At 41.4% G+C, this 19,653-nt stretch overlaps 2 protein-coding genes and 1 long non-coding RNA gene across 6 annotated transcripts in view; 1 reads left to right on the forward strand and 2 right to left on the reverse strand.

Moving 5' to 3' along the window:
- Positions 1-4,301, reverse strand: part of SH3BGRL (SH3 domain binding glutamate rich protein like) — an 87,594-nt gene extending 83,293 nt beyond the window's left edge. Inside the window, exon 1 of the mRNA XM_040999452.1 lies at positions 3,951-4,301. Coding sequence (XP_040855386.1) covers positions 3,951-4,286 — 336 coding nt within the window. The 5' untranslated portion in view covers positions 4,287-4,301. The remainder of the gene's footprint in view (positions 1-3,950) is intronic.
- On the reverse strand, positions 2,691-3,928 carry LOC121169026. The gene is made up of 2 exons (XR_005885815.1): positions 3,663-3,928; positions 2,691-3,090 (listed from the first exon to the last, which is right to left on the reverse strand). It is a non-coding gene; the product is annotated as an uncharacterized LOC121169026 (long non-coding RNA).
- A 15-nt stretch (positions 4,302-4,316) lies between the features above and the next one.
- HMGN5 (high mobility group nucleosome binding domain 5) overlaps positions 4,317-19,653 on the forward strand; it is a 62,298-nt gene continuing 46,961 nt past the window's right edge. For 3 of the 4 annotated variants that reach the window (XM_040999448.1, XM_040999449.1, XM_040999450.1), the window contains exon 1: positions 4,349-4,475. The gene's annotated coding sequence lies outside the window, so the exon portion shown is untranslated. Of the gene's footprint in view, positions 4,476-19,653 lie in introns of all 4 variants that reach the window. The other variant, XM_040999451.1, reaches the window with a different exon arrangement.

The following is a 19,653-nucleotide window of genomic DNA, read 5'->3' on the forward strand; positions in this document are numbered from 1 at the left end:
GTTCTAGAATGAGATGGAAAGGCAGATTCACTGACTTGCTCCCCAGAATGATCCCCATGACCAAGACTGAAGCCAGCAGCCAGGAGCTAGTTCTGGGCATCTCACACAGGTGGCAGGGTCCCAAGTAGTTGGATTATCTTCCACTACTTTCCCAGGCCCATTAGCAGAGAGCTGGTTCAGAAGCTGAGCAGCTGGGACACAAACTGGCACCTATGTGGGATGCCAGCATTGAAGGTAGTGGCTTTATCCATTATGCCACCACACCAGCCCCATCACAATCTTAAAATCTCCACAAGCCCGGGGCCACTGTTAACCTGCCTCTTGTGATGGCAGTATCTGTTCCAATGCAGTTCCCTGCTAATGCACTTTCAAAAGATGGTGCAAGTGCTTTGGCCCCCGTCATTCATGTGAAGAAACAGGGTGGAATTGCTGGCTTTCAGATTTAGCCTGTATCAGCTATCTGCGGAGTAAACCAGTGGATAAAAGACTTTTCTCTATCTCTCTCTGCCTTTCAAATAAGTCTTGTTTAAAAAAAAAAGTTTATACCAAGTCACACATAGAATGCAGAGAACATGAACTGGAGCCATGATAAATTAGTGGTTAGAAGTATGGGAGGGGGCCTGGCACGATAGCATAACAGCTAACGTCCTCACCTTGAATGCGCTTGGTTCCCATATGAGCACTGGTTCTAATCCCAGCAGCCCCACTTCCCATCCAGCTCCCTGCCTGTGGCCTGGGAAAGCAGTGGAGGACGGCCCAAAGCCTTGGGACCCTGCACCTGCGTGGGAGACCTGGAAGAATCTCTGGACTTTGCATCAGCACAGTTCCAGCTGTTGCGGCCACTTGAGGAGTGAATTATTAGATCGAAGATCTTCCTCTCTGTCTCTCCTCTTCTCTGTATATCTGCCTTTCCAATAAAAATAAATAAATCTTTAAAAAAAGAGAGTGAGAGAGAAGTGTGGGAGAAAAACTTCCATGCCATTTAAATGTCACCTATAATCATTCTAGCAATTTTAACCAAAGGTCAGTTTGGGTTTTTGTTAGAAGTTCTTACAGTTGTTTGATTTTGCACTGGGCTTACTATTTCTTCCAGTAAGTGTAAATTTATAAGGTATTATAATACTAAAACAACAAAATATGGTATATGGTGTTACACTGGGTCAAAACATGCATCAAGAACTCCAAACATGCAGAAAACACAAGTAAGTTTGGGAGTTCTATTGTATCTAAAAAATTTTCATCAAGAGGAAAAAAAATTATTAAGGTCAGAGTTTTCCTATATTGACCTACAGATGATCAATTGAGACTTTCCCAACTTGTGTGTCTTCTCTAGCTTCCTTTTTTCCTTAAAAAAAAAAATAGATAGATAGATGAAAGGCAGATTTATAGAGAGAAGGAATGACAACGAGAAGGATCGTCCAACCACTGATTCGCTCCACAAGTGGCCACAACAGCCGTAACTGAGCACATTTGAAGCCAGGAACCAGGAGCTTCTTCTGAATCTCCCATACAGGTGCAGGGTCCCAAGGCTTTGGGCCATCCTCGACTGCTTTCCCAGGCCACATGCAGGGAGCTGGATGGGAAGTGGAGCTGCGGGGATTAGAACTGACGCCCATATGGGATCCCAGTATATTCAAGGCGAAGACTTCAGTGTAGATTACTGCTCCGGGCCCAAAACTTGTGGCTTTAAAAAATTAGATAATGAGGTACAGGGAGTCTTGCCACATGGACAAAATAAGTTAATACACTCTTGCCAGTTTTCACAGATTCAGATCCCCCCGCCAGCCAGTTAACACCCACCGTTGTTTATTTTTATGACAATCAATGAGAAAAGTCAGAAAACCATCAGATATTAACAATGCAAAGCCAAGGGACTTTGAGAGATGGTTAGTGATAACTCAGCCCCATTCTATGCTTTTTTTTTTTTTTTTGCACAGTGAGTGATTTCCAGCAAAATGCTCGCCCCCCATATTTCTAAATCGTGCATTAAAAGCAACAGTGCAGAAATCCAAAAGGTAAACTTTAGTACTGCAAACAGAAGGGTCCTTTTTCTGAAGCAAACAACCACCTCTTTATTTATGTTATCAAGGAGCTCTTGCTAAAGTGAACTAATTTTGCAGTTGCAGAATTGTTTAAACATGTTGTCACATTTCAATAAACCCAGGATTTATTTTGGCCATAAACAAAATGTGAATTTTACTTGTCAGATTCATAGGATCTGTAATTACGGCAACAACTGAAACAAATCCTCAATTACCCATAAGCGATTAAAGGAAAAAAAAAAATCGAAACTAAACTTAAGTACCATATACTTTCACCCCGTGCATAGTTCTCAACAATGGTGTCCAATCAAGCAAATGATAGAAGACAGCACTCATTTTGAAAGCCTCTTAGAAATGTAAGTCTTCACACAAAAGGGAGGTACAATTGTTCTGCCTTGAATGGAAATTCTGAAAGCAGTTTCCTCTTGAATCTGCTTTTGAGTAGGGGCAGAAAAGGCATAGAATAAATAGCAGCTCTGAAACTGAACGGCCTCCACGTGAACCTGCCTGAGTGATCCCTCAGTCTAATTAGAGTCCTTTCAAGTGGGGTGTGAAACTTTAAAATTACCGTATTTGATTGAGATTCTCGGAAACTCAGTTGGTACTTTGAAGTGTCAGGATGGATATGAAAAAAAAGAAGACAAGAAGTTCAGCAAGATTTTGGTTTTTAATCTACAATTTTGCCCAGAAAATTGAAGTTGCCTGAAATTTCAAAATTTTCTGACCACACCCACACGCAGAGGACAGACAAAACAAAGTTCAAGGTTGAAGATTCTTATTATTTCCCATAACCTTCATGTCTACAGCAAACCCTCTCTGGTACAAACAGAAACAAACCACAAGGCACAACCACACAGCAACCGCCCGGAATGGGCTGCTCTAAAGCTCTCGCAGGGGGTGGGTTCATGCCCCACATCCCGATTGCACACAGCTGCTGTGGCCACTGGCCGCCCTTCTTTTCAGCGAAAAACAGAGGCACTTTCATTTCTTCTGCTCTACACTCAGTTTTCACCCTAGGTAAGACTTAACAGCGCTGTTCTCCGAGCTTCTAAAAAAAAAAAAGAAATTGTTACTCCAAATGAAGAGCAGGGAGCTCAAAAGGGAGAACATCCTTTCACTTGAAGCAGCAGCAACTTAGCGGGCCCCCACCCACATGAAGCCACTTGGTAGTGCCCTGCTCAGTTCTCGACATATTTGCAGCAGTTGGGACATACTAGAAGTCAGATTTGTTGAACGAAAATTTCAAAAGTCCAATCAGGGAAACGTCCGAGGAAGGTGGGGAAACCAGGTCTCTCACAAGTTTTTTCAAAACAACATGATTTCACAGTTCCCAACATCCTCTTACATTTTCTCTTATCCTAGCAGGCCTTCCACCCAAAGTTAAACACTCCTGCACATTCTCCAAATAACTCTGCTGCAAGGGGGGGGGGGGGTCTCAGACTCTCAAAATAATCCCTGGGCGTCAGGAGGCCTCCACCCAGTCCCCAGGGGGCAGAAGATGTGTACCAACATCCTTTGCAGCAAGGGTCCCCTATCCCTTCTTCTCATACTCTGAGCACCTGTGCCAAATAACTCACTCTTGAAATTTACCACGGTGAATTTCATACCAAACTTACTCACCTAGCCCTAGAGCCCCTACTCCCATCACCACGTCCCATTGAGAGAAATTGCACAGCCTCCTTTTCCCTTTAAAGGAGAAACATAGTGCCAGTGCCCTAAAAGCATACAAAGCTAAACTTCATTTTCGGTGCAACAAAGGGCAAAAAGGGAATGGGGGGGGGGGGTTGCTGTTGGGATGGGGGATGCGAGCGTTTTCGGAAGGAGAAGCAACCCAGAAGAACTTCTGCAATTTAACGGTTCTGCTAGTGTGCAGGAAAACAACAAAGGTGGGATCCCCACTCTCCTTACCGCCGTGGAGCCGGAGGAAGATGCAATATACACGCGAATCACCATCCTGAGAACCGCGACTTGGGGGATGATTGGCTCCCGAAAACTGCAGCGGCGCGGCTGCTGTAACGGCTGCAACGGAGCAAGGGGCAGAACAGAGGTTGGAAGACGAGGGTGGGGGAAGGTGGAAGAGGAACTCGCTCGAGCCCCGCCTCCCGCCTGAGCTGCTTTCAACGGGCTTGGCGCGCTGCAGTCCCAGCCCCAAACTCCGGAAGGCACGGGCTCCTTTGCATCATTTCCATTTTTTTTTTTTTGAAAAGGGAATCTCGAATAGCACCGCGAGAACTGTTGAAACATTTATTTTAGACTATTCCCTCCTCCAGGAAGGGAAAGAAAACGGGAGCACGGAATTGAATTAGATTAGAAGGAAGCGCCTTTTCCCACGGAGACTGAAAGTTCTGCGCATGACTTCCTGCTCAGAAAATGTATGCAAATAAGAAGACAGATCTTCCTTGAAAGACCAAGCCCTGTGTTGAACAGACACTAGTAAGAAAACCCCTGTTCTCAAAGCCTTGGCCGTTTGAAAAGTCCTGTTATGTAGTGATATTTCTGCTAGCAGCTAATTTCAGGAACTGAGCACCGAATCGAGCTCGGCCACAGAGGGTTGAAGCGTTTCAGGTTTCCCTAAGTTCACAAAAAGAGCAGGATTGGTTTTCTTTCTGAATTTTGTGTTTTGTTAAAATAGGGAACCGTGCTTCTCTGGGAATTTGTAAGAGGCCTGTTCAGGGGCAGATTCAAGATTGAGGAGTAAACTGCAAACAAACAAACGAAAACTGTTTGGTCATACTGTGTCAGAAAGCGAATACTTCTTGTGTTGGTCTTTTAACTGACTTGAGAAAAGGGAGCTTGGAGCATATGTTTCAGGAGACGCGGAACCGGGGAACGCGGAGCAGATGGTTATTGGTAGCACTAGTGAAATGAGCTAACAGTTAATAATGTCTAGAGAGGGGCCCTGTAGTTCAAAGTGTGGTTTCAAGTTCCCTAACTCTGACAAAGGAACAGAAAAGGGGAATTTGCAAAAGAATGAGAGCGGAGGGGGCAGTCACCCGTCCCACTTGTTTACTTTCCCTTTGAAGTTTGTCCTTCCTCTCCATTTTAGTGATCTGTTATCTTTGCCTCAGCTCAGTAATTGCCATAGCTTCGGAACTCTTCCCGGGTCACAGGTTTTTCTTGCTCTGACCATTTTAGACATTACTTCCAAAACCATGCACTTATATGGAGTCCGTAGAACAACCTGAAGAAGGTACGATTGCATGACGTTTACAAATAAATAAACTGAATCTCGGGAAAATACATATTCCAAAGTCGCATAACCAAGTAATGTCCAAAGTCAGGATTCGAACTAGGGTCCAAACTCCAAAGACCACATTCATAATGATCACTTTAACACACTTCACGGGGAAAGTGCTCAAAAATATTATGGATTGTGTTTCCTTAAACATCAGATTCATGAATCACTAAATACGGGGGGGGGGGACTGAAATATTTATTATATATCTGCATTAGCTACCAAACCAAAACCCAAGTTAATGTGTCCAAGAAGTCCCCACCATAATGTGACCTACATTATTCACAGAATTTTTCCTGTCCCTCCCCCCAAACCAACTGATTTTGTTAACTGCACCAGTGCAATCACCATATCATTTCCACTCTCAGGCCTTGTTCTTCATGTTCCTTCTCTCATTTCCTCCCGCTCCAGTCCAGCCTCCCCCGACCCCCCTCATCTAACAAACTCTTAACCCTCCCTAAACTCAATTCAGAGATCTTTGCAGCTGAGCAGGCAGAAGTTAACCTCTGTGGTCTAGGCACAGCCACCTTTGCTACCTCCAGGACTGTTGGACTTTCCAGCCCATGGGGTAGAACTACATCCCTTTTGTTTTTCAGGTGGCAAAATCTGTCTTACACGACTGTGCAACAACCTCCCTCCCCTCAGTGGTCCACATTTACTTCATCTCAGTCTGTCATCTCCATTGGGATGATGGGACATTCAAGAAAACCAATTTATCCTACTTAAACCACAGGAAAAAGTAAAGTAATTTTTCCTGGAGAATTGAATAATAAAATTAGCAGTAAGTTTGGTGACCTCCCTTAAGCCTCTGAGAATTAAGGAAACAGTTGCTCAGCTCATTTCTCTGAGTGCAGATGTTTTAATATAAGTGAAGATTTTTTTTTTTAATAATAAACCATTTTGTAGGCAAAATACATCAGTCTGTGTAGACAGCATTTAGGAAACATTGCATGCAAAGAGGTATTATCAACATTTCCTTTTTAAAATATTTATTTGTTTTCATTGGAACGGCAGATTTACAGGGAGGAGAAAGAGAGAAAAAAAATCTTCCATCAGCTAGTTCACTCCCCTAATGGCAATTGGAACTCAGTCAATCAGAAACCAGGAGCCAGGAACTTCCTCCAGGTCTCCCACATGGGTGCAGGGTCCCAAGGCTTTGGGCCGTCCTCAACTGCTTTCCCAGGCCACAGGCAGGGAGCTGGATGGGAAGTGGGGCAGCCAAGACAGGAACTCGCCCCGGTATGGAATGTTGGTGTTTGCAAGGCAAAGATTAGCCAAGTGAGCCGTCATTCTGGGCCCAGCAACGTTTCTGTTCTAAACATTAACATTATAGATGGTATCGCAGTCGCTTGTCACTTTATTCACTCGTCTCTAGGAAAGATATTCTAGAGTGATCATTTCTCCTTCAGGTTACATCTTTGTAGCGTGGTGTCCCTAGATCATTTGTTCAGATAATTTGATTGGAAAGATTAAGAGCTGAATAAAGCCGGATCAAAAGGTGACCTATTGAGACAATGTGTGATTTAGTAGTCAGATATTAATGTTTTTCAAGTAGTACAAAATGAATGTGTGCTTTCTCCAGAAACTTAGGACTAAAAACAAGTGCTAAGAAAAAAAAAAAAAAAGAAAACTTCAGACCCCCAGCAAGCAAAGATCATCACTGCTGGTATGTTACTGAAACTCCTAGGCAGACGGCAAGAATGCTGAAAACGGAGGCCAAGGGAGTTGGAGGGAGGGAGAAAGCAAAGAAACATTTTTTATTTCTTTGGAAGGCAGAGTTAGGAGATGCAGAGAGAAGGATCTTCCATCCACTGCTTCACTCCCCCAAAGGGCCGCAGCGGCCAGAGCGGGGCCCATCGAAAGCCAAGAGTCAGGAGTTACTTTCTGGGTCTCCCCCAGGAGTGCAAGAGCCCAAGGAGTTGGACCATTCTTTGCTGCTTTCCCAGGTTCATTAAGCAGGAGGCTGAATGGGTGATAGAGCAGCCAGGACTCCCAGGGGATGCCAGCACCCAAGGATGTGGCTTTACTTTCTAGGCCACAGCTTTGTACCCCAGTAAATCAATCTGAAGCACCTTTCACTCAGATTTTTTTTTTTCTAATATGAAGAATGTATTTGAACGTTTTTTCCCATGTTGCAGAATATTTCATGACATGTGTGGATGACTTTCATTTTATACATATCTCAAAACTCATATAATAACTAATGTTGAGTATTTTGCATGTTTTATATTATGCTACATAGCAGTTAATGCTATAGTAAAACTGTATTAATACACTGTCGCCCACATGTCTAACGATCTCTTAAGAATATGTTCCTTGGTGTGGAATTGCTGGCAAACTGGGTAGGCACTCAGGCCTATTGTTAACAGTGCTGTGATTTGGATCCAGTATTTCCCTGGTCTTGTGCAGAAACAACATTCATTTCATTCAAGAATTAGCTGATGCCACTTGAAGCATAAGAATTGCTTTGACCCCCCCATCAAAAGAATTGGATTGTGGGTCCGGTGCAACAGCTCAGGTGCTAAATCCTCACCCTGCAAAGTCCAGGGTCCGTGGGCACCAGTTTGTGGCCAGGCTGCCCCACTTGCCATGCAGCTCCCTGCTTGTGGGCTGGGAAAGCAATGGAGGATGGTCCAGAGCCTGAAGAGCCTGCCCTAACATGGAGACCTGCAAAAAGCTCCTGGCTTCCGATGGGCTCAGCTTGCTGCCACTTGGGGAGTGAACCAGCAGACGGAAGATCTTTCTCTCATCTCGTTCTCTCTGTAAAACCTGCCTTTCAAATAAAAATCAATCTATATGAAAAAAAAAATGGATTGTGGATAAGTGAGCTAAGACCTCAGGGTCGTGGATGTAGCAAATGTAGTCTGGGAAAAGTTTTTAACAGGTCTTACTCTTCCTCTGCCTCCCCCTGCCGCACCCCCTACCAAGGCCTACCCCTTGGTTATGCTGATCTAAGGTGGTAACACTATGTGCTTTCCGGCGGTGGAGGTGCCTGTTCCCTTCCCTATTTGCCCTTGGACAGACCAGAACCTGCTGTCAGCATGAATATATAGCACTTTGCACAGGACACATCGTGATTTACTTTTTTTTTTTTTCATGAAGTTTTCCGGTTTCTCGACTGAAGTGAGCTGGATAGAGAGCGGTGGAATCGGGGTTTGCAGCACAGGCCCAGCAGTGTCTTTGCAGCTCCGCAGTCTTGTGAATATGAGTCACAGCAGTGGCATCATCGAACCATGACTAAGAGAACTCTCCTGATCAGAAATGCAACTCCTTTCGGTCTCCTCCTCCTCCTTGTACATCTTCTCTCCCTGCTCCCTTGAGCTCCACTTTCTGATTTAAAAAAATACATATATCTAGTGATCTTGCATCATCAACCCTGATCAGAAAGTTCTTTCTGCCTCATTGCTTTAATTGATACTGTTTCTTCAGGCCAGTGTCTCCCGTGGAGACACTGTTCATCAGCCCACACCCACCTCCAAGCAACAAGCCTGCAGCTGGGAGGTAGTTTATCTTCCCTTGTCCTGTCCAAACAGGCTGTGTTGGGCAAACAGTCTCCCCCCACCCCCCCCCCCGCCCGCCCCCGGGGAGAGGAAGCTCCAGCTCACCCGTGAGCCCTCCAGCATTAAGCCCAGCCTGTTTTACTTTGGGAACTTTGTTGTTCAGGTGCTTGGCATCCTAAAAATTTTGAAAAGTCTCTTGAAATGGCCTTTGATAAAAGCTTCCCTCCCCCCCCCAACTCACCCAGTCCTTACAGAACCAACATCAATTTCCCTGTTTTTAAAGTTTTAAAAAACAGAAATATTATTTACTCAACAAAGCAAAAAAAAAAAAAGGCAACAAAATCATAGTTAGAAAATGCTTAATGAGCTACAAAACATTATTGTCAGTTTAATTAACGTGAAATTTTGTGCTCATCAAAAGTCCCCTTCGGTGGAAAACAATCTAGAGTGTTTTCCACACATTAAGAAAATTCCCAAGTACAAAATCGTCGCTGCAGAGAAATCACCGAGAACATAGTTTTTATGGCTTGCGTGGGATTAAATACTATTAAAAGTAAAAACTGGATTTAGAAAACCTTACTTTGTCTCATGTTTAATATTTGTATGCTTCAACAGGATTTCAGGTAAATTTGCATTTTAAAAAAATCCTTGACACCCTGTAGACTGGTGTTTCCAAAGTAAGAATGACTAGGATCTTCATGGACTTCGAAGGCCTTTATTATTGTACAACCTGCCCCTCAATGCTACCACTCAGTCGTGCCCTGCTGGCTGCATTTCTGGCCGTTCTGGCAGATGGGAACCTACGAAGACAGTATTTTTCCTGTGTTCATATGCAACTCGTTAACACAGTTAGTAAAACGCATGCCCATAACATATCTTAGAGGACTTTCTGGCTTTCTTTCCACGTGTAAACAAGTAAGTGCTATCTTCAATGGAGCTAGGGTACATTAGATATCAGTGTAATGCTTGGTGCCAGAATAGATGTTGGAAGTTTTGGGTTCAGGTTTTGATTGCATCCAAAACACCATGTCCGTTATTAGAGACACTAGAGGGCGCCATTCACCTGTGAAACGTTAAGTGTGTTGCGCTTGGGAGAGACTAGAGAAAATTGTGTAGCACTTCTGTGCTGATTCCAACAGAAGGAGGCAGTGTGATTTCATCCAGTGTCCTGAGCACTGTAATTGTGGGGAACAACAGGACTCTAATGAAGAGCAATGATCCTCGCAAAGCCTTCTGACACTTGGAGGAAGAGCTAGTGAACCACTTTAAAGACATTTATTAAGGTAGGACAGTTTTAAATATTTGTCATGTTCACTTCATATATAAATCCATACACACACATACAGTTTTTCTGGAAACAAGGCATACTAATAATGCAAGATTCTTGACATAAATGAGTTATTATGTAGAAGGTATAATTAAGAGCAATTTATACCTATATACTAAATAATGATATCCACTGATTTTAACACTATTTTCCACATGTGAGGAAAAAAACATGGAATTTTTCTTTATGTGTTTGGCCTATTTCACTTAGGATAATAATCTTCAGTTCCAGCAATTTTATTCAAAATATCAGAATTTCAATCTTCTTTATGGATGAGTAATATTCCACTTTGCACGTATACCACATTTTTCAAAAAATCAAGTCATCAGTTGATGGACATCTAAATGAAATCCAGATCTTGGCCGTTGTGAACTGAGCTGCGCTAAACGTGCCAAAACGCAGGTACTCTCACATGCTGACGTCATTTCCTTGGATCTAGTCCCGCAAGTGGAGAGCTATGACTCACTCTTCCTTGCTAGGTATCACTGAATCAGAAGAGAAGTGAATCAACTGGGAAGAGCCTAATTAGGCTAGGGTGGAAGGCAACTGAAGAAGTGTTTGTTTTCCCAAAGAGATGCTTTCTTTGAAATCTCTTGTTTTGCATATGTGTTCATACACGCTGTGATTTATGGGGTTAAAATGCCCCCCCCCCGCCCCCGCAAAGGCTTCACAAGTCATTTAAGCTAACGGCCTGGCCTCCCTGCACACATTACCAAAAGTATCATCACCAAGCAATCACCCAGGACTTACTTGTGAACAGGGCTACTTGCTACAGTGAACTTGCAATGACCGAAGCATCCCCATTCTATTCTTGGTCAGCTCAAAATGTTAGATTATTTTTCCTGCAGTTAAACTGAGTTCTATTTGCTTCTGTGATACTAATAGTTTCCACTGATAAACTCATCTCAATCCTACTGAAAGGGGGCCTTCTCCTCTCCATCGCTATTTCTAGTTTGTCTAACCATTTGTCATATGCTTGTAGGCTGTCATCTCTACATACCACTCTTCTAAATATATTTCAGCTCAGCACATTTTTCTTCTCCAAACGATAGTCCCCAGAAACGAATATCATAATCCGAACACAGTATGGCTAGCCTGGTCTAGAGTAATGTGCAATCCTCATTTTGCATGCTATGCGTCACTTAGCCCATTTACCTGGTGTGGAGTGGTATTTCTATGATTTTAACATACATTTCCCGCATTTCTAAGAATACATGAATATTTTCATTTAATTGCTATCATTTGGGCATTTTCTCTAGTGGATTAACCATTAAGAAAATCGGTCCATTTCCTGTTTGGTTGACTCTCTTGGTCTCTATTTGCAATAAAAGGCTTTTATGTCTTACTTGTAAAAAGTAACTTCTTTCAGGCCTTTTCACATGTGTCATTTCGTGAATAACAGTCCTTAATTCTTTTTGTTTTTTAAGATTTACTTATTTTTACTGGAAAAGCAGATTTACAGAGAGAAAGAGATACAGCGAGAGAAAGATAGTTTATCTGTTGGTTCACTCCACAAGTGGCCACAACAGCCAGAGCTAAGCAAATCCGAAGCCAGGAGCCTCTTCCGGGTCTCCCTCACAGGTGCAGGGTCCCAAGGCTTTGGGCCATCCTCGACTGCTTCCCCAGGCCACAGGCAGGGAGCTGGATGGGAAGCGGGCTGCTGGGATAGAACCGGCGCCCATAGGGGATCCAGGGCAAGTGCAAGGCAAGGATTTAACCACTGGGCCAATGAACCAGTGGTTACAGACCTTACTTTGAAATTACTTGACTATATTAATCTTTTCTTTTCTGGCTAGTAGTTTTTGTGAGTTGTGTAAAGAATCTTTCCAGATTAATGTCCAGAATATGTTTTCTTACATTCATTTATAAAAAATATTTTGTGGTGGTGCTTTTTGCTTTTCAACTTACAATGCACACAGGATTGATTTCTGTATACAAGGTTTGAGGTACTAGGCAAGTTTTTCTTTTTCCAAATATGTATATCCCATCATTGCAGCAGTATTTTTTTAAAAAATATTTTTCCCACTATGTGGCAACATCACTTCTGTCAAAGACTACGTGATGATCCATGCATTGCTACGTGTCTGGTGTCTGTTCTGTCCGTGAGTCTGTTCATCTACCTTTAACGCCATTACCTCACCACTTAACTGCTAAAAATTTAAACATCTTGAAATCTGATATGGCAAGTTTTTCTGCATTGGGTTTCAGCAGTTATTCTGACTGTTCTTACCTCGACATATTTAGTTTTAAAAAAGGATGTTTTAAAAGGATGTTTTAAACCACAGTATAGAAGAAGTACAATAGATTTTGTATGGCAAGTTGGTTTTTTAAAAATGATTGAATATTCTTTTAACTAAAGAAAAAATGATTCATGTGTATGGGATGCCATGTGACATTTCAGTATCTACATGCACTGAGCAGTGGCCAATCCGGGTAAACACACCTATCTCATCAAATACTTAACGCTTTATCATGTCGCAATTCTTCTTTTTTTTTTTTTTTTTGGTTTTTTTTGGGACCTCCACATTGTTTTTCATAATACTTGTACTTGTACACTGCCAAAAACAGTGTTTTTCATTTTTTCCCACATCCTCACCAATATTTACTATCTTTTAACTTTTGGATAATAGCCAATATAGCTATATTGAAATTATATCTCACTGTGGAATTTTTTTTTTTTTTTTGCATTTCTGTGATGATTACCAATGTCGGGCTTGTTTATTTCATGTGCCTAATGTCCATTGAAAGCTATTTTTCTTGGAGGAATGTGTGCTTAGATCTACTGCCCATTTTTTGCTTGGATTATTTCTTTGAACTTTTATCATTGAATTGGTTCAGTTCTTTGTATACTCTGGTTATGAAAGCCCTTCATGGATGTGTAGTTCGGTTGTTTTCTTCTGTTCTGTAGGTTAGCTGTTCACTCTGTTGATGATGATTTCCTTTGCTGAGCAGGCGGCCCCGTTTGCCTTTTTTTTTTTTTTTTTTTGCTTTTGCTTCCTGTACCTCTGGGGGTCTGATTAAAAAAAGAGAAAAAAAAATCCTTGTTCATTTCAATGTTCCGAAGTGTTTTTCCAATATTATCTTCTGGTGGCTTTGAAATTTGACAGCTCACATTTATATATTTAATCCATATTGAATCAATTCTTTTATACGGCGAAGTTAGATAAGGGTCTATTTTTCTTTCTTCTATATGTGAATAACCAATTTTTGCAATGCCATTTAGCAAAAAACTATCTTCTCTTTTTTTTTTTGAATCAATGTTCTTAGCACCCTTTTCAAAGATCATTTGGGTGTAGATGAGAGGGCTTAAATTTTAGGTCTTAGTCTAGTGCCTTAGTCCAATTATATTTTTATGCCGGTGATATGCGTTTTTACATTAATGTAGCTTTGCAATGTATTTTAGCTTATTTTTAAAATTTTAATATTTATTACAAAGGTGAGGGGTGGTAGACCCCTGTGGGCCTCCAATTAGGATAGAGAGGGCCAGGGTGTGGGAGAAGGTGGTTAGGATAAATTGCTTCAGTTTTGACTTCTGTGTCCAGTGCTGTGGGAGGAGAGTGCGTCACTCCTTCTGTAGGTCAGACAGTATAACTTATCATGTTTTCTTCTTTTTGCTCAAGGTTGCTTTGGCTTTTTTCGGAATTTGGTAGAATAACACAGAGTTTAGTGGTATTTGTTCTAGGTATGTGAAAAATGTCACAAATATTTTGTTAAGGATTGCACTGAGTCTATAGATTGTTCTGTGTAGTGTCAACATTTTAATGGGAGTGGCTCTTTGAATCTAAAAACAGGATATCTTTTTTACTTCTTTGTCTTCAATTACTTTCATTAGTATTTCCTAATTCTTATTGTGAATATTTGCACCTCTGGTAAAATTTATTCCTAGATATTATATCTTGATAGCTATTATAAATTTTGAGGATTTCTTTTTCTGCTGATTCACTATTGGTGTCTAACAATTCTACTTATTTTTGTGCATTGGCTTTGTATTCTTCAACTTTGCTGGATTCATTTGTTAGTTCTGACAGATTATTTGTTTGTCTTTTTGAGTTTTATTATGTAAACTCATGCCATCCCCCAACAGTGATCATTTGACTTCCTCCTTTCCAACTTGGATGTCCTTAGTTCATTCTCTTGCCTAATTTCTCTGACTAGGACATCCGGGACTGTGTCGAAATGCAATGGAAGTATACTTGGCCCCTGCCACATACATAGGAAGCCTGTTGAAGTCCCATCCTTCTAGTCACTCAAGAGCGTGTGCTTTCATGTTTTCCGGAGTTTCTTATGTTAATTTCCAGCTTCATTCCTTGTACTCACAAAAGACATATGATTTAATTCCAGTTTGTTAATGGTCTATCATCATATGGTCTGTCCTAGGATAAACCCTGCACAAATGGAAAGAATGCATATTCCTCAACTGTGGGCTGAAGTGTTCTGTGGATATCATTTAAGTCTATTTGTCCATAGTGTAGATTAGTTTTGTTTTTTTTTTTTTCCTGTAATTGATATAATTGGCATTGAAGTCCTCCATCATTATTTATGGCTCCCTTTTCAATATGATTCCTATTTAAAACATTTGCTAAGGCTTGTTTTATGACCAAACCAATGATTAGTCGTGGAAAGCTTTCCATGTGCTGCTGGGAAGAATGTGTATTCTGAAGGTGGCGGGTGGCATGTTCCGTTGGTGTATGTTAGGTTCAGTTGCTCTAGGGTGCAATGTCCTTCCACTGTTTTTTTTTTATTTTCTGTTTAGATGATCTGTGCATTTCTATAAGTGAAGTTTTAAAATACCCTCCTGCTATTGCATTGGAGTTTGTCTCTTTCTTTTGGTCTGTTAATATTTGCTTTATATATATGGGTTTTCTGACATATATATGAATATATATATATACTCATAATTTATAATTAGTAGCTCTTCTAGTCAAATCAAATTCTTTACCATTATATACTGACCTTCCTCTTCGTTTTCTACTGGCTTTGATATAAAATCTGTTTGATATAAGCATGGCTTTTCCTTCCTTTTTTGGTGTTGCATTTGCATGTAGTATCATAATTCATCCTTTCACTTTCAGTCTGTTTTCTTTAGAGGTGAAATGAGTTTCTTACAAGAATATAGTTAAATTTGGGATTTTGTTCTGCATTATGTTACCTTATGTCTTTTAGTTGGAGAATTTAATCCATTTACACTTAAGATAATTATTCATGTGTAAGGTATTACTATTATTGTGATACTTGTTTATAAAATTTTATTTCCTTCTTTCCCTCCTGCCTCTCTTCTTCCTTCCCTCCGTCCTTCCTTCTCTTTCTTTCTCTCCTTCTTATTTCTTATAATTTTCATTTATAAAATTAGTATAGGTATGGTAATAAGAGCAAGAGGAGTTGAGATCTCATGTCTCTGCCTCACTGCCCTGCCTGGTTCCATAGAGCTCTGCCAAACTTGTAATATGACAGCTATGACTGACCTGCATGACATATCTAGCTGCTCACGTGGAAGTCCCAGCCAGCACAGAGCCTTGCCTAGCCAGCACTATGGTTCCAGCTTTGGGCATGGCATCTTAGTCTGTGCTATCTTAAAATTCCTTCTGTGCATTGTCCAAAGCTCTCTTTTCATATGCTCCATCTTCCCTACTTCCTCATAATGAAAATCACAATATGCATCATGTTGCAAATGTAAAAGCAGTACCAGCTAGAAATCTCCAATTTGATTACAGCCTGCACCCCTATGATGACTTTAGATCATTATAATGGCATTACATAAAATGCTCGTGCAAACATTCATATTTCCATTATATGCTTAATGCTATAACACTTCCAAGATCTCAAAAAAAGGACACAAAATTGCGGGGCACTCGAATCTTTTCCCAATTAAATTAAGTCAATTAAATCAATTAAATCCGGCTTCAAACATCACTCCCTATGCTGCCACAATATAAAAAGATGACCCTGAACCTTGTTCATTGTAACTCTATCTTGAACTTGTTTGTACTCTTTCCACAGTGTGTGCTTTTGTTTTGCCTGTAAATAAGTCTTGTTCGTCTGTTCATCTTTATCTCTATCTCTTCCTTGAATTCTTTTTCATGTGGAGACAAGAACCTGGACCACACCTAGCCAGAAGTCACATCACAACAAAGTGACTTTCTCCAGTAGTCTGTTTCTATTACTTGCTTATTATTTTTGGCAAGTCAGTTATAGATTTTTGCTTTGTGGTCACCACGAGGCATACAAAAAAAAAAAAAAAAAAAACCAACCCACCTCTTAGCTGTAAAAAATCTTTGTAAATGAAAGCTCCTTGATACTGCTAATCACACAGGTAAGAAAAGAACCAAAGAGGAGATATATAATAGTAAAGAACTCTGATTGCACTGCATTCTTCCTCATACCGTGACTTTTTCATGTCCTGTTTTATATCTTTCTGTATCTCCTCCCATCTCTTACAGATTAATATAGTAACTATTTGTTTTTTCATTGCTTTGATTTTTAGACCTCACTGTATTGGAATGACTGATTTATATACAACATTTATAATTTTAGAACATTTCCATTTTTTTGTGTATTTACTCTTACCAGTGAGTTTTCTACTTCGTGATATTTGCTTTTTACTCAGTGATTTCTCTTTGTTTGAGTTTGAAAAATTCCCATTAGCATTTCTGTAGGACAGACTTGCTGGTCATAAATTCTGTCAGCTTTTGTTTGGGAATATGTCTTTCCTTCTCCAAATTTTAGGTTTTCTGGGTAAGTATTATTGCTTTGCAGTTTCTATCCTTCCATACTGTTAAAAAAAGAAGAAGAAGAAGAAAAACCAGTGTCATTCTACTCCCTCCTGTCTTGTATAATTTTTCTGAGAACTTAAATCAATTGTGACATATTCTCTCAACTTCAGAAATATTTTCTTTAGTTTTGAAGAACTTGATTACGCCTTTGAGTACACATGGTTGTATTGAATCTAACTGGTGACCTTTGACTTGCGCCTGCATAGTTGTATCTTTTTCATGTTTGGGAAGTTTTCTGTTACTAATTCCTTAAATATACTTTCTACCCCTTCTGTGTTCTCAAGCCCTTTTTTAACTCCCAATCGCTTATATTTACTTTTAATTCTGTCTCGAATTTCTTGAAGTATTTCTTTATCCCTTTTTATTCTTGTCTTTCCATTAGTGTATTTGCAAATAATTTATATTCAGGCTCATGATTTTGTTTTCTTCTTGCTGACAACCTCACTTGTAAATTTCACTTAGTCTGTTTTCAGTTGAAGGGTTTCAGTCAGATTTTTTTAAAACAATGACTTTCATCTCTCTATCAGTTCTTCATTAGAATATTAAATCATTTCTTTTGTTCTAAAGTTTGTGAAGTTTCCATAAATGAGCTACGTTGAGTTACTCATGTGAGCATTTCTAAATGTCAATACTACCTAGCTGATTACTGCACCTTATTTTGTTCTTTAAGTGAAATAATGTTTCCCTGAAAGCTTTGATCCTTATTGCCTTACTGTGTGTTGAAGGGTTATATCCCTACTCCTTGTAATATGGTTTAGTTTGTGTCTGTCCTTTCAAAACTTCTAGGTTATTGATTTATTTTCTCTGAGATTAAGGATACTTCTGCTGTTTCAACACTGTATGGTACACAACATCCTGCCTTTCCACAAGTCCACTCTTTTTTTTTTTTTTAAATGATGTTTACATAGTTGATTAGGGTGGGAAGGACTGAGGGTTAGTGGAAAATAGGTGAGAGCGTTTTTTCCAAATTTTCTTTTTCTTTCTCCTGTACTTGTGGTGGGGGAGGGAAGGGGAGATGCCACACCCAAACTCCCAACTGCCTCAGCAGGGGGGATGGGGAGCTGCCACTCAGAGTCATCCCTGGGTCCTCCATGTGGAGCATGCTGCGAGGGTTCTGCTTAATTGGTTTTGGTAGCTCTGAAATGTTGCTGATCTCACAGATCCAAGAATGAGGAACTCCTTCCAGGGAGCATTGGCTGACATAGTCCACCTTCGAGTCTCCATTCTCCCAGATATTTATTTGTTGTTAATGCTTGTCTGTGGTAGTTGTCCAATTTATTCTGCCTTCCTTCCTCTGCTATGGTACCAGATGTCCTCTGCAGGCCCCAGTGGACTGCCACATTCTCCATGAGCATCTGAGCATGCCACCCACTGCTCCATCTTATCCACTAACGGGGCCCAGTTCTCACACATGTGCTCCACGATCAGGCCATTGATCCTGCAGTTCTTCCCAGGGTTAGGGTACTGAGTCTAGCAGTTCAGTTGGTGGGATCCCCGAAGAGACCTCATCTCAGATGGTCTCAAACCTCACTCTAGTGTGTGCTTATCAGTACGGGGTCAGGCTTAGTCTGTCACCCTCATCAGACTATGCATACAACAGTAATTGCAATTGCCTGGTTAATTCTGTCTCTAGCCCCATCTGTTACACAAACCAATGGACTCTGTGGCCCAAACCAACCCAGCCCCTTTACACACGCGGCCCTCCTGTACACCAGTAGGAACTGCAGCCTAATTGGAATGACCTTCAATAACTCCCACCAGACCTGTCCCCACCCTTGTTTCCTGTGCTTGTCAAGTCTGTCCCACAATCCATCCAGCTCTCATACACATCAGTGGGTATTGAAGCCTAGCTCAACCCAGCTGACCTCACTCTCCAGCCCACACATATACTAGCTGGTGCTGTCTCCTGTCCAACAGGGTCCACCCGCAGCCCTGGTTATCATGTTCAAGAGTGGGAGTTGCAGCTCATCAGAGTGGTGCCTAGTTTCCTTTCTGGGCCCATGCCATGCCCTGAATCTTGCACTCTCTAGGTGGTTCTGCAGTCTAGCTTCACAGGATTTTCCCCAGTCCCAGCATTTGCCAGCTGATGCTGCAGTGAGGCCCAACCAGCCTGCACTTCTTCTGGCTCATATGTGCATACAGTTGGTTAGCTCAGCCTGACTCTCCTACAACTCAGTTCACATGCAGACCAACAGGTTTTGTTGTCATACCTGGCCTGGCTTGCCCCCAGTTCCAGTTCCCATGTTCACCAGTGGGCACAGTGGCCCATTAGTGAAGCCTCCACAATGCCCCTACCAGGATCACATCCCTCCCCCAGGGTTTCACTTAAACTGGTGGGTGGTGCAGCTCATTCTAGCATATCTCATCTCACCTCAGCATTTGCCAGCTGATGCTATAGTCTGGCCCAGCCCTGTCTGCACCTGATTCCAGCTCCTGTTAGAGGATGCTATAGCCTAGCCCAGCCCAGCCAGCCCCCAGTCCCGGACCTAATGTGAACTGACTCCACAAGTCCACTGGTATGCTGTTTCTGTTTCAGTCCTAGATGTTGTCCTATGCCCATACTTCTCCCAAATCCACAGTCAGTTTGTTGTTTAGAATGAACTGGAGAAGTGTCTGAAATGGCATAATCTGTCCTTAGAAAAAACCTTCTCCTATGGTTGAGGCATGACAAGATGCTCAATAGGAGTTCCCAATACTGTGTGTCACAGTTTATGCATCTAGAACTCAGTTTTCTGAGACCAGTGCAGTGTGATGGTAGGACCAAAGCCTCCTGCTGAGG

The sequence above is a fragment of the Ochotona curzoniae genome, unplaced genomic scaffold (assembly GCF_017591425.1).
Source record: "Ochotona curzoniae isolate NIBS_2020 unplaced genomic scaffold, NIBS_Ocur_1.0 scaffold_1852, whole genome shotgun sequence".
NCBI classification, from domain to species: domain Eukaryota; kingdom Metazoa; phylum Chordata; class Mammalia; order Lagomorpha; family Ochotonidae; genus Ochotona; species Ochotona curzoniae.